The sequence below is a fragment of the Podarcis gaigeae genome (assembly GCF_964106915.1).
Source record: "Podarcis gaigeae genome assembly, chromosome: 10".
Classification (NCBI taxonomy): Eukaryota; Metazoa; Chordata; class Lepidosauria; order Squamata; family Lacertidae; genus Podarcis; species Podarcis gaigeae.
In genome coordinates this window covers 46,116,028-46,130,787 of record NC_139686.1, presented here as the reverse complement: position 1 = coordinate 46,130,787, position 14,760 = coordinate 46,116,028, and the positions used below count along the sequence as shown (strand labels likewise).

Genomic DNA, 14,760 nt, shown 5'->3' with positions numbered 1-14,760 from the left:
CCGTGTTTCAGAACTTTGAAACAGCAGGGACAAGTGCATTAATACACTCCAGCGCTAGGTTTAATTTCAGCACTATTTAAAAGGTTGGGCAAAAGTTTCCTGCATTCCAGAGAGTTGGACAAGATGACCTTCGTGGTCCCTTCCAATTGTATTGATTCTACGTTTTGCTTGCCTTTCCACAAAACAAGTCCGTAAGCTCATTCCACATGCACACAGATGCTGCCTAAGTTTTCGTCAGGCAGGTGAATTTGCTGAAATCTACGATTGCCTTCTTCGAGAAGGGTAAATAGTTCTGTTCCTGCTCATTTACTGGCAGTTTCTTTCATTTTAAAACAATTGGAAATGTTGTTTGGGGATGCCTGTCACTTGCATCCACCTGTATATCTGGTCTTTGCAAAACTTGCTCACAACACCTGCACTTTATGTCCTTCCACCCTGGCCAGCCCCTTCTATTTCTCCTTTAGGCACAATTCCGTTTTGAACTGTGCCCTGCAGTTTTCAAGCTACGGCAACTGCAGGCCTAACTTGCAGGCTTATCCGTATAAGACATTGTTTTGGCAAGAACCCTGAGTTGTTATCTCCTGCCCTTAAGCCTCCAAGGAACTCAGCACGGCATCTGTGAGGCCTCCTTTTTCCTCACAACAGCCCTATGAGGTAGGTTAGGCTGAGAGCATAGGAGCCAACTCGTAGGGGCCAAGGTCCCTTCAGAAGAAGAAGAAAAGAGTTTGGACTTGATATTCCACCTTTCACTACCCTTTAAGGAGTCTCAAAGTGGCTAACAATCTCCTTTCCCTTCCTCCCCCACAACAACTCTGTGAGGTGTGTGTGGCTGAGAGACTTCAGAGAAGTGTGACTAGCCCAAGGTCACCCAGCAGCTGCATGTGGTGGAGCGGGGAAGCGAACCCGGTTCACCAGATTACGAGTCTAGCGCTCTTAACCACTACACCACACTGGTTCTCTTCACTCCTCCCCTCCCCCCCCAAAAAAATTGAGGGGGCTGGGGGGGCACCAAGTGGGCAGTGGCGTAGCGTGGGGGTGCAGGGGGGGCCGGCCACACCGGGCGCAACATCTGGGGGTTAGGGTTGGGTGCGCAAATCAACGGGTTAGGGGGCGCAAATCCATGGGTTAGGGGGCGCCAATTACTTGCCTTGCCCCGGGTGCTGACAACCCACGCTACGCCACTGCAAGTGGATGGGCATTGCCATTCAAATGGTTTGTGTACACCATGTCTTGTGATCGGTTGTGCAAAGGAAGAATGGATACAAAAACTTAATATGCAGAAATGGCGAAACTTACCGGAAGAATAAGGAATCAAAATAACAACGTTTTGTAAAAGAACGGAAACAGTTTACGTATTGAATATTTACAGATAAATTGTAAACAAGCTAAAAACATTGGCATGAACATTGTAATAACCTGCAGCTTCATAAGAGTACATATTTAAAGAAGATGAATAAATGAAGAAAAATATTTTGGATATGCAGAAGATATTAAAAATAAATGTAAGGAACCACACAAAGAGGGGGGAGGAAGTCAAGTTTGGAAATGTTAAAATTATGGTAAAATCAGTTAAATGTATAAATATTTTTTTTTTAAAAAAAAGATTAGGCAGGGCTGCCCCTACCCCGTTTTTTGAATTGAAGTTGGCTGGCCCCAGGATGCACCGCCGAGAGCCAACATTTATGAAAATGTCTCCGCTTCCCATTGATGCCTTTGGGCCTGTCCTATTTACATGAAGGCTGCAGCAGGGGCTGGGCGCGCCTTACTCCCGAGTAAACCTGCTTCCTGCCTCTCCCGGCAGCAAGCAGGCAGGCAGGCAAGCAAGCGCGTGAGCCCCGGGACCTTCCCGCCTCGCCCGGGTCCTTTCGCACGGAGCTGCCCCGCCTCCGAAGCGTCAGGAAGCCGGAAGCAGGCGAGCGGGAGCCGGACGAGGGAGGCTGCTCGGCGGGCAGCGCCGATTGCGAGGAGAGCGGGGCTGCTTCGGCCGGGGGCTGCTTCCCGCGCCCGCCGTCGGAAGGGGCCTGTCGAGGGGATCCAGGTGAGGCGGCGCGGGGGGAGGGGAGGGGCGCGCGCAGGGAAGAGGGGAAGCCGGCGGGGAACGTGGCTGCCTGGCTTTCGTTTTCGCCCAGACGAGCGAGTGACGAGGCTCCGGCCAGCCTTTCTGCAGGCCCGACGGCAGCGGGGATTTCCCGGCACTGCCCTGCTCTGGTGCAACCCTCCGGAGAGGGGCGCTTCAAAACAGAGGCGACCCCGCGCAACGCACAGCGACCCGGGAGCCGGGTTCGAATCCTGAGCCTCCCCTCGTTGCAGCTGCCCGGCGGCTTTGCTCCTTTGCCTTCTAAACATTTCGCCCTCCGAGCTGCGCAGTCTTCTCGACGTGCCCAGCGAGGAGCGAGGCCCGATGTGTGCATATCTAAAAGATCCAGGAGCCCAAATTTATAATTTGGCAGAATATTCGGACTAGATGATATGTATTTGTATAATTTGGAATATTTAATGTGATTGGATTGGATTGTTAAAATGGAAAATAAAATAATATAAAAGATCCAGGAGCCTCTGTTGGGCATCTAGCCGGCCCTCCTTGACTATTCGGGGACTCGGTGGCACTGCTGCCACCTTCCTCTTGTTCTCCTCCACCCATCACCCCGCTGACATTTTCTTTAGATGGCAGGTGTCACATTGTAGCTCAATCGGTAGAGCATCAGACTCTTCATCTTAGGGCAGTGGGTTCGAGCCCCACGTTGGGCAAGAATTCTTCCTGCATCGCCGGGGGTTGGGCTAGATGACCCTTGGGACCCCTTCCAACTGTACAATTCCGTGATTCCTTCCTCCAGCTCTTAACCGAGCACCCCAGATCCTGTCCTCCTGCCCCTCGTGACCTAGCACTTACTTACTAGGTGTATTCACAGGATCGCTTGTGTGCAGCAGCATTCGCCATGGATCAATCACCAGAAAGGTTTTCTGCTTCCTGGAATGCAAACATAATATTTGACAGTGGAGATCCCCCTATGGGCTCAACTATGAGATGTGTGATTTGCATATTTCTAATGGAAGAGCTTGTGTACAGAGAAGCGGCTTTCTCTGATTGCGCATGGAAGCGGAAGTTTCCTGTTGCCCAAATGCAATCATAACATTTTATGGGCTCAGCTGTGGAGCATTGGGTGATTTGCAGATCTGTGGCCAGCGTTCCATAGTTCCATGACAGGTTTGTTGCCTTAGATTCAGCTTTCACCCTCTCACAAATAGACTTAGGCCACTCAATGTTAACTTTTCTTTTGTATATCTTAATGAAATAATCTAGAACCTGGTGTTGCTGCAGGACTCTTATCTCCCATTGTTCCAGATCATTGCCTGGCACTGATGAGTTGTTGTTGTTGTTGTTGTTTATTCAGCTTGTATACTGGCCTATACTTGCAGGTCTCAGGGTGGTTCACAATGTAAATTCGCAATATAAAATCACAAAACAGCTGGAGTGATGCAGGTCCCCCCCCCCTTGTGTCAGGGGGGCTGGTGTCAAAGACTTAAATCCTGTTTTTCCTTACTTGAGAGTAAGCCCCATGTGAATTCACCTGGGGTTCAAAATAAAAATGCATATGATTGTGCTGATAGGCTCATTGGGTAGTCATGAGAATTAGCTAATGTTCCATGAAAAGGTAAATATGATGACTTTGCTTCATCAGCTGGCTACTGAATGGGGAAGGAAGAATAAGGCTGTGATAATGTACATATGTATGTATACATGCATGCATGTTTATGTGAAATTTCTTTCTCATCTTTCCTTCGGGGAGCTCAAGGTAATGCATATTGTGTGCTCACCAAGCCCCATTTTATCTTCCTTGTTGTGGGATAAATGAATGAAAATGAGTTTTATTCTTAAGGAAGGTATGGTGAGGATGGCCATGCCTGCCTTAAGACCGATTCTGTGAACAAAGAGGTTCAAAGGAGCCCCAAGGAGGCCCCCTTTGCAGAACTGTGTATCAGCTTGTTTTACAACCTGAGTTGTAAATATCATACAGATTTATAGTTCAGAGGTGAGCCGAGATAACAAGGAGAAATAGTAGATGATAGTTTAAGCACTAGTACGCATACTCAAATGCTTCATTGATATTATAAAACACACCCCTATTGTAAAAACCTGCTAATTTGAATGGACATAGGATATATGTTATTGTTGGGGATATCTGTTTTACATGTTCACTTTAGGAGCAGACATGATGTAGGCGGATCGGGAAGCCTGTAAACTGCAATTGCTTAACCAATAGGAATTGTAGTAGGGATATTGAACGGTCTTAGGGTATAAATTATCTGTGATGTGAACTGGAATGTGCAATCCACTCTTTCCAGCAGGAGCTGCTGGAGGGGGGGGGGGGGAGTTCTTTTCCCACAGTACTGTCGACCCACAATAAATCTGCTTATGTTTGATCGTGGTGTAGACTCCTTCTTTCAGAGAGAAATTTGAATCCCTCTGGGAAAGATCCCTGGGACAGATTTGTCCAACACTTGTGAGGTAGGCTAGGTTGGTAGATTGCAACTCGTCAGCTGGAAATTCTTTGAAGGAGAAAGTGTGATTTGAAGGTACATTGTGTATTCAGCGATGGTCTGATACTCTTAACTTCTATACCAAGCTGGGTCTACGATGTCAAGGGGCATGCTTCTGAGCACATCTGCGTAGAATTTCACCATATAGATTGTAAAGTTCTGTGCAAGTGGGCAGTAGTATAGTGGTGATTATTTATAGTAACAATACGCTAACCCTTCTATTATGTCAACTTTGATGAAGAAGGAAGTGCATCTTGAAAATCGATAAAATACATTTTAAAAAGGAGGAGGAGGTGTATCATAATGAACCACAATTGTTCCTAAGCTATTTCAAATTGAAGCCGCATAAGAAGGGGAAAAACCCTTTTTGGATTTATAAATCTCTGTAAATGCTTTTTAAAAAAGAAATCTGCAAGCTGCATTGCTAGAGACAGATGGTTGCAAGGACAAGGCCTGCCTGTCTCCAGCAGGAGATTGCATGCAAAGCTTTAGATCAAGAAAGGGCTGAAAAGTCTGTGGCCGCTTTTACAGGAGAATAGAAAGAGCAATCAATCAAAGTTCTACATGTTGCACCTCTTTTCCCTGTTGGAGTTTGGTAAATATATTGCGGCATGCTGGCAGAAAGAAATAGTCTTGTAAAACCTTTGGGCTGAAGCGATAAAGAAAACATAAGATTTATTACTCAGGGTAAATGTTAGCTCACACTTCAACTGACTTGAATTACGTAAATAAACTTGGAGGAGAACCATTAAGCTACCTAAACAGGACAGGTGGGGAGAAGCAAGCCAATCTACCCAAACATGGGTAGATTTTTTAATCTTATCTCAGGGGTCAGCAACCTTTTCCAGCCGTCGGCCGGTCCACTGTCCCTCAGACTGTGTGGGGGGCCGGAGTATATTTTTTGGGGGAGGGAATGAACGAATTCCTATGCCCCACAAATAACCCAGAGATGCATTTTAAATAAAAGGACACATTCTACTCATGTAAAACACGCTGATTCCCGGACCATCCATGGGCCAGATTGAGAAGGTGATTGGGCCGCATCTGGCCCCTGGGCCTTAGGTTGCCTACCCCTGACTTATCTCAATTGCTGATTCAGTGGTAACCATTCTTAAGACTTTCAGAGGCAGGCTGGGCTGTGACTGTTCGATTAGCTAGCTTCAGCTGCCAGAACCACTGCCAATTCTCTTGTGTGTTTCTTAATTCAGGGAGAAGGATCCATGTTGGAATTGCCTTGTCCCCATTCTCACTTTTGATAGGTTTCTGCAAGTGTTAAATCTCTATAAGCATCCCACTCTGCTACTTGACAGCTTGCAAATAATAAGTGTGCCGCTCTTGGCGCATATAAGACAAAATGGGCAGAAAGCTGGAAAAGAAAATCAGAAGTGATAGAAATAAAAGGAGCACTAGCATGGAAGGCTAGTTGTGAATATATCACAGAAAATGAATTAAGCTGGTAAGAAAGCGGAAGAAAGGATCAGAATGGAGTTAATATGAATGTAGTCTTTTTTTTTAAAAGATATTTATTAAAGATTTTCTTAATACAATAGAAAAAACAAACAAAATAACATATAATTTTACAATAACCATATTTTCTTCACTTCTTTGGACTTCCTCGCATCTCTCGTTCCTGCGTTCCAAGTTTTTCGAGCTTTACCCAGCAATTTATCACCTTGTTTCAATTCTTATATTATAATTTTCCAATATTGTGTCCCTAATTTTAGATAATTTTACCCAAACCTTAAAAGCTTGATTTTAGCATAATATTTATCCAAAATTTATCTTTTCTTATATTTTCATTTATCTTCATATTCCTTTTAACTAGCTTAATGGTGCCATATTGTTAATAATCTTACATCTTTCTTAACACTCATACAATTTACAATATTTTTGTAAATAGCCCTTAAATTTCTTCCAGTCCTCCTCCACAGCCTCTTCTCCCAGGTCTCGGATTCTGCCAGTCATTTCTGCTAGCTCCATATAGTCTATCAGTTGCATCTGCCATTCTTCCAGTGTGGGAATATGAATGTAGTCTGGCTTTGAATTTTACATGGGCAGTTACTTTTACAAGCTGATATTGTGAAGCAATATTGTGATAATGTTTTGGATTGTGGATCCCTTTGGTAACATAATTTCCATGGTCACCTGTACAGTTGTATCATCTTTTTGCAGACTTTACACTTAAACGTGAACAACTTGACTAATTTTGAAAACAAGTGTAGAAAATGATAAAAATGACTAAATTTGAAAACAAATGTAGAAAATGATAAAAATCCTATGAGGACTGAAAACAACGCATAGAGTTCTGTTATTGGCCTCCATTTTATTCTGCATCCATATTCAGAAGTCAGAAATAAACCTTTCAAACTCCATTTCCATTAATAGGTTTGAACTAGAATTACTTCATCCTGTGGTTTCCAGGATTTCAGTGAAAAGGAATTTCTGAAACTATTCAGGCTAATCTTCCTAGGGTACTTCCCTTAGGTTTTGAATAAAACATGAAACTTTTGTCTACTGTCACATGCACTGTGGCAATTAACTCTGGAGTATCTATTTCCCTATTCAGATCAAACAAGAATTGCCCAATCAGGAGCAAAAATGCAAAGCACTTCGAATTATCTCTGGCTTCTCTCGGACATTCTGGGACAGGGAGCTACTGCAAATGTTTTTCGTGGACGACACAAGGTTTGTATAGAGACGGAAGTTCTAGCTGTCTGCTGGAAAGGCTTTTATACAATCTTAAAGTAGTCTCTGTTGTCATTGTAAAATTAAATGGGATGGGTTTTTTTCTCTTATGAAATGAATATACAATGAGCAGTGCAAATTATTGGAAATACAGGAGGCATGACTAAGAGGGTCTAATTATAATACCCTTTTCCCATGTAACTGCTTGGCTCATGAAATATAAAATATTTATCATACTGTAGAGTATAAGAAAATCTTACTGGAGATAACTGAAATCACATCCCTTCTTAATCTGAAGATAAAGTGCTAGTTAGTAATTAGCAAGTTATTCACACTGGAACCTTTAGAAAATGACATTTATTTCCTTTTTTTGTTTGGGTATTGAAGTAACAGTGTTCAATCCAACATGGAATGGATTTTCTTTCCTCCCACTGTAAACCCCTGCACTACCAAGTCTGCTCTGGAAGGGCCCCAAATCCTTCAGATTTTGGGGAATAGGCAAGGGAAATCCCATTCTGCAAGTGGAAATTTTATTCACTCATGTATGGACACCCTTGGATTCAACACATGCATTTTGAAGTTTTCTGTCATCTTTCATATTTACCAAGTATTTAAAAACAAGCACAACCAAACTTCCTTTCCCCACTTCTCTCTCTTTCCCTTCCCACATGCCCCCCCCCCAAATCTTCTCTGGGTTTTTGCCCAATCCTCCTGAGGAAAGGGGATGTGGGTGGTGCTGTGGGTTAAACCACAGAGCCTGGGACTTGCCAATCAGAAGGTTGGCGGTTCGAATCCCCGCGATGGGGTGAGCTCCCGTTGCTCGGTCCCTGCTCCTGCCAACCTAGCAGTTTGAAAGCATGTCAAGTGCAAGTAGATAAATAGGTATTGCTCCGGCAGGAAGGTAAACGGCGTTTCCGTGCACTGCTCTGGTTCGCCAGAAGCGGCTTAGTCATGCTGGCCACATGACCTGGAAGCTGTACGCTGGCTCCCTCAGCCAATAAAGCGAGATGAGCGTTGCAACCCCGGAGTCGGTCACGACGGGACCTAATAGTCAGGGGTCCCTTTACCTTTACTTGAGGAAAGAGAGCAGAGGTTCCATTGTGGCCACAGAAATTGTTCCATGTGTGCATTGAGTTTGTTGAATACAACTCAAAGTGTAAACCCCTCCCAACATTATTTTTAAAGCAAACTCACATACATGTTTATTCAGAAGTAAATCCCACTGTGTTGAGGGTTTTTATTTTATTTTATTCATATGCATAGTATATTTCTATACAGATAGGTAGCCGTGTTGGTCTGCCATAGTCAAAACAAAAAAAATTCCTTCCAGTAGCACCTTAAAGACCAACTAAGTCAGTTCTTGGTATGAGCTTTCGTGTGCATGCACACTTCTTCAGATACACTGAAACAGAAGTTTCCAGACCCTTCTATATAGTGAGAAGGTGATGAGCCTTTGACAAAGCCATTTTTCACCTTTTCACCCCTTGCTTCTTCCTGTAAGACCTATTGCAGTGTTAAGAGTCGTCAACAGGCTCATCACAGCTATCTGCCAATCGCCCATTCCCACCAGCCTTCTGAGTAATACCCCTCCCCACCTTCTCACTATATAGAAGGGTCTGGAAACTTCTGTTTCAGTGTATCTGAAGAAGTGTGCATGCACACGAAAGCTCATACCAAGAACTGACTTAGTTGGTCTTTAAGGTGCTACTGGAAGGATTTTTTTTTTTTAATATTTTTATAGTTTTGTAATGAATGCAGGAACAAGGTTTTCATTCCCTAGTCAATTGTGTGAAATGCTTTTTCTTTTTTTTTTAAATAGTCTCTATTTGTTTTACAGAAAACAGGAGACTTGTATGCCGTAAAAGTGTTCAATAACTTTAGCTTCCTTCGACCCGTGGATGTTCAGATGAGAGAGTTTGAAGTGTTGAAGAAATTGAATCATAAGAACATTGTCAAATTATTTGCCATAGAAGAAGAGGTATTTTTTAAAAACTCTATTGTTCTGGTCATCTACTGAGCATTGTTTTATTATTTTATTTCGGGTTCCAGTGATCAGAATGCCTTTTCTTTGATTTGAAGTTCACGGGGACAGTGTATGATTTCTGATACGTTTGTGAACATTTATGAATGTGCCTTAGAACAGGCTGCATTGCATTATTGCATATGATGTATATAATTATGAAACACCTTAACGACTTCAGTACAGAATAGAATTGCTTTCAAATAATGCTTCCACATAATGGTGTGGCAGACACACATAGATGACTCCATCCTTGAAGCTTTCCTTCTTAGAATTGCTCGTTATTCCTAATATCTGATGGCAATAACTAACATCAATTTCAGAAAAATGTGCATAGTCTCATTTGCTTTCTATGGGGAATCAAGTATATTCTGGGCAGCCAAAAAGACTGAACTTTTGAGTGGTGGAGAAAAGAATGGACAAAAATCCTTGTTAGCAGTTTTCCATTTCTTTGATTTTTAAAGAACATGAGTTGTAAATTACATTGATTTTATCACTGCTCAAGATAAATTTTATTTGCTTTTCTTTCTTAACCCATAGGAAAGGAACTTAGATCTTTCTTCTTGACTAACTGTGGGTCTGGCTAAACTTTTTGGCAGTGAAGCTTTTTTGCTTTCTTTCGGGCACTGGGACTTGTTGCATGTTAACTTGCAAACCTTTCTTGTTTTTCTTTTCTAGACAACATCTAGACATAAAGTCCTTGTTATGGAATTTTGCCCATGTGGCAGTTTATATACAGTTTTAGAAGAGCCAGCTAATGCCTACGGGTTGCCAGAAGCAGAATTCTTAATTGTATTGAGAGATGTTGGTAGGTGGAAGTTGATTCCTTATGTACTTTAATGTCACATAATGGGCTTACCGTATTTTTCGCTCTATAAGACACACTTTCCTCCCTCCTAAAAAGTAAGGGGAAATGTGTGTGTCTTATGGAGTGAATGCAGGCAGGAGGCTCTGCTCAACGCTCCCTTTAAAGAGCCGCGTGGAGCGTGTGTGCAGCTCTTGGGAGCTTTTCCCCGAGGAGGGAGAAGGGCTGCCTTTCTCCCTCTTTGGGGAAAAGCCCGCAAGAGCCGCACACATGCTCCATGCGGCTCTTTAAAGGGAGCGCAGCTCTTAGGGGAGCCTTCCTCCTGCTGCCCGGGAGAGGCTGCGAGTGGCTATCCCATAAGCCAGGACAGCAAGAGGGATCCCTCTTGCTGTTCTGGCTTCTGGGATTCAGAATTTTTTTTTCTTGTTTTCCTCCTCCAAAAAACTAGGTGCGTCTTATGGTCTGGTGCGTCTTATGGAGCGAAAAATATGGTTCTTTGTTTATGGCACTGTCTTCGAATGCTTAGCCTAGTTTGAATGTGTTTGCATGCAGATATGGAACCATAGGATGGATGCAATCTCATTTAAGTTTGGTTTTGATGCATGCAGGTGTACTAAGCTACATAGGGGTAACTTTTGCTGTTAAATGTACAGTGGTGCCCCGCAAGACGGATGCCTCGCAAGACGGAAAACCCGCTAGACGAAAGGGTTTTCCGTTTTGGAGGTGCTTCGCAAAACGAATTTCCTATGGGCTTGCTTCGCAAGACGATAATGTCTTGCAAGTTCCTGTGGGGTTTTTTTCCTTTCCCCCCCTTTTTCCCAAGCCGCTAAGCCGCTTAACAGCTGATCTGCTAAGCCGCTTATCAGCTGATCCGCTAAGCCGCTTAACAGCTGATCTGCTAAGCCGCTTATCAGCTGATCCGCTAAGCCGCTAATAGCGCTAATCCGCTAAGCCGCTAATGGGCTTGCTTCGCAAGACGAAGAGACTCGCGGAACGGATTCTTTTTGTCTTGCGAGGCACCACTGTACACATGCCACTCCCATCTATTAGACTGTGGAGTGGATAAGCTAACAGGAGGTGGTCCTTCAAGAGTGCTCACGATTCCTTCCCTTAAGGAAGGCTGGTGTGCCAGTCGCATCCTTCTTGGAGAAAACAGACTGGACCACAGTGACACATATCTTAGTTACATCACGACTGGGCTACTGCAGTGCACTCTGCATGGTGCTCCTTTAATAATAATAATGATAATAATTTATTCCCCGCCCATCTGGCTGGGTTTCCCCAGCCACTCTGTGCAGCTTCCAACAGAATATTAAAATACAATAGTCTATTAAACATTAAAAGCTTCCCTGAACAGGGCTGCCTTCAGATGTCTTCTTAAAGTCTGGTAGTTTTTCTCTTTGACATCTGGTGGGAGGGCATTCCACAGGGTGGGTGCCACTACCGAGAAGGCCCTCTGCCAGGTTCCTTGTAACGTGGCTTCTCGCAGCAAGGGAACTGCCAGAAGGCCCTCAGCACTGGACCTCAGTGTCCGGGCAGAACAATGGAGGTGGAGACGCTCCTTCAGGTATCCTGGACTGAGGCCATTTAGGGCTTTAAAGGTCAGCACCAACACTTTGAATTATGCTCGGAAACGTGCTTTTGATCCATGTTTGGAATCTAAAGCTGGTCCGAATGGGGCAGTTGGAACATTGACTATAGAACCAGCTATCAGCATCCTGCTATTCAATTGGTGTAATTGTTTCATTGACTTTTGGTCTGATTCTATGCCCTATTCAAAGTTGCTGGTTATCACCTTGGAAGCCCTAAGCAGGCCTCCTTCCATTCATGCTGGGATGCAGCAGAAGCTCTCACTGGAGAGGAGGAGTAGGGTGGTATTTTTTGCTAATTTCTCTTATCCCCATGTGCCAGCCTGCTTGCTGTTCCCAAGCTTTCCCCAACCTTATGGGGCAGATTTCCAATGGACTTCAGGGCAAAGGTGGGAAGGGAATTGGAAGAAATCACTGTCTCCTCCCCTGCTGCTTCTGGGAAGTGAATGCCAAAAGTGGAACTCTCTCCAGTGGAACGCTCCTTTCAGTGGAAACTCATTTAGAATTTCAGCCGGGATATTTGCATGCTTTCTTTCAGTGCTTATAAATACAGATTTAGAGGAATAAATCCAATAAAAATATAACTGTCTTTTAAAATTTACATATATTTCTCTTCGTTCCCTGTGCATTTAAGTGGCTGGCATGAACCATCTTCGTGAGAATGGCATAGTGCACCGCGACATCAAGCCCGGCAATATCATGCGAGTTATAGGTGAAGATGGTCAATCTGTTTATAAACTGACAGATTTCGGGGCTGCTAGGGAGCTGGATGATGATGAACAATTTGTTTCCCTCTACGGTACAGAAGAATACTTGGTAAACCTACACACTTTATTTTTTCTTTGTGTAATCTGTAATCTGTTGATACTTGGGGCAAACATCTTAGGAACAGCCTGCATGGCTGCTAGCAGAATCTGAGTTGTGAATTCATTGATCAGCAACATATTGCGATGAAGATGCGAGTGGGCATCGGAGGAGGGAGGGAACAAAAGAGGGACAGAGGCCAGTTTTGTCATGGCGCACATTCAAAGGCACATTCAAGGGTAATTTCAACCTTTATTGAATGTAGCAATTGGAAAGTTTGGACACGTAGTATATTGTGCCGCTTGCTGATGAAGCAATTTATTCTAATATTGCTTCTCTTCGTCCCTTACTCCTTTAGCATCCTGATATGTACGAACGAGCAGTATTGAGAAAAGAACATCAGAAAAAATACGGGGCAACAGTTGATTTGTGGAGCATAGGGGTGACATTTTACCACGCTGCAACTGGAAGTTTACCCTTTCGACCTTTCGAAGGCCCTCGCAGAAACAAGGAAGTGATGTAGGTAATTTAGAGGAAATGCTTTATCCACAAATTGTGCTATCAAATAAAAATAGAAAACAAATACGTAAGAATTGAGGGAATAAAAATCTTGTGTGATTTGGGTAAACTCTTGAACACCTAACACTGGCTTTACATGTACTGCCACTTCCTCATTCTTTACCAGCTGTAGTGAATTTGTTAAATTATTGTCAAATTACTTTGTTTTTTTGCAAGCATGTAGAACTGGGTTTTTTTTATTCTAGTTGTGTTGAGAGCAGATTTGATTTGGCATCTTCATCAAAGCATGAGAACTGTGTTTGGAATATATGTGTTAATACCCTGTAGGAAATAACTTGCTAGAAGCCACATGGGCAACGTAGAGAGTGCTCTTGTGCTTCAGCCCTGCTTGTCGGTTTTCCACAGTCATTTGGTTGGCCACTGTGAGAACAGGATGCTAGACTGAATAGGCCATTGGCCTGATCCAGCAGGCAAGCTCTCCTTATTTTCTTACCTGGTTTCCAAAGTTGTGGCCATCAATTAAAAGAAGGCAACTTAGGGCAGATCCACTTAGTAGCATCCCAAGTGGTAGTAGTTCCTGGCTTGGTGCAGACTGTTGCAGAAGAGATAGCAGGAGACTTTGTAAAACATGGATATAGCACAAGTGTGTCTCCTGAGATGCTATATTAGACCTTGTTGCAAACGTAAGCGCAGCAAGGATTTCAGTTCTCTTTTGTCCCATAATCTTCCACCAACTTGTGGGTTGGGCCTTCCCCTCACCCCTAGATCCAACCCATACATTCAGCTTCCAGATGAAAACTTCCAAAAAGTGTCACTCATGGCAGCAACTCACATGGCAACCTTAATATAATTTAAAGCCCTGCAGGATTTTCACATCAGCAGTGCCTGTCATTCAGAATCTGGGAGTGACATTTATGCAGTAGTCATGCCACTGAATTACCGTATTTCTTGCTCTATAAGACTCACTTTTTCCCTCCTAAAAAGTAAGGGGAAATGTGTGTGCGTCTTATGGAGCAAATGCAGGCTGCACAGCTATCACAGAAGCCAGAACAGCAAGAGGGATCGCTGCGCAGTGATCCCTCTTGCTGTTCTGGCTTCTGGGATTCAGAATATTTTTCTTCTTGTTTTCCTCCTCCAAAAACTAGGTGTGTCTTATGGTCTGGTGCGTCTTATAGAGCGAAAAATACGGTGCGCATTATCGTGTCTTTTAGTATGAGATAGAATATGGTAAATCATTAGCCATATCTGCAAATTGAACTGCTTTGAGTTCCAACTCTCTTTAGCAAGTTAGAGAAAGCAAACCAATGGATTGGAGCCAGAGTTCTGCTTAGAGGAACTCGGCTTAAGGGATGCTCCTGTTGGAGTATGCTTTTCTTGCTGAGTCTTCCTTCCTTATGTACCACCCAATAAGCTGCTCCAAAGGGTTAGAGGGCTCTCTGGAAAAGTGAGGGAGGTGTCATTAGGGACTGCCTGGGGAAGAAGGACCTTGCAAAAATTTATCAGGAAAGACACAAGCTTTCTTCATCCACAATTTTTAATGAAATACTTCTGTTTGTTTTACACAGATACTATACCTCTAGTCCAATAATCATGTATCATCATTATTATTTAAATGCTAATGATTGATTGCTGTTTCTAATAACTAATAGTTCTGGTTCTGGAGGCATGTTCTATTACTCCCTCCCCCCCCCCCCAAATATGAATTTGTCTCAGATCTTTATACAACATAAGTTACTTCACATTCCTGAGAAAAGATTCTGGAAAACTCTTGTGTGTTGGAAATTTGCCTGTTAACACAG

General features: G+C 43.4%; 1 protein-coding gene across 1 annotated transcript in view; it reads left to right on the top strand.

The window, feature by feature from the left end:
- The first annotated feature begins 1,815 nt into the window (after window positions 1-1,815).
- TBK1 (TANK binding kinase 1) overlaps window positions 1,816-14,760 on the top strand; it is a 29,948-nt gene continuing 17,003 nt past the window's right edge. The window contains exons 1-6 of the mRNA XM_083699260.1: window positions 1,816-2,038; window positions 7,106-7,224; window positions 9,062-9,202; window positions 9,923-10,052; window positions 12,273-12,454; window positions 12,801-12,961. Coding sequence (XP_083555386.1) covers window positions 7,138-7,224; window positions 9,062-9,202; window positions 9,923-10,052; window positions 12,273-12,454; window positions 12,801-12,961 — 701 coding nt within the window. The 5' untranslated portion in view covers window positions 1,816-2,038; window positions 7,106-7,137. The remainder of the gene's footprint in view (window positions 2,039-7,105; window positions 7,225-9,061; window positions 9,203-9,922; window positions 10,053-12,272; window positions 12,455-12,800; window positions 12,962-14,760) is intronic.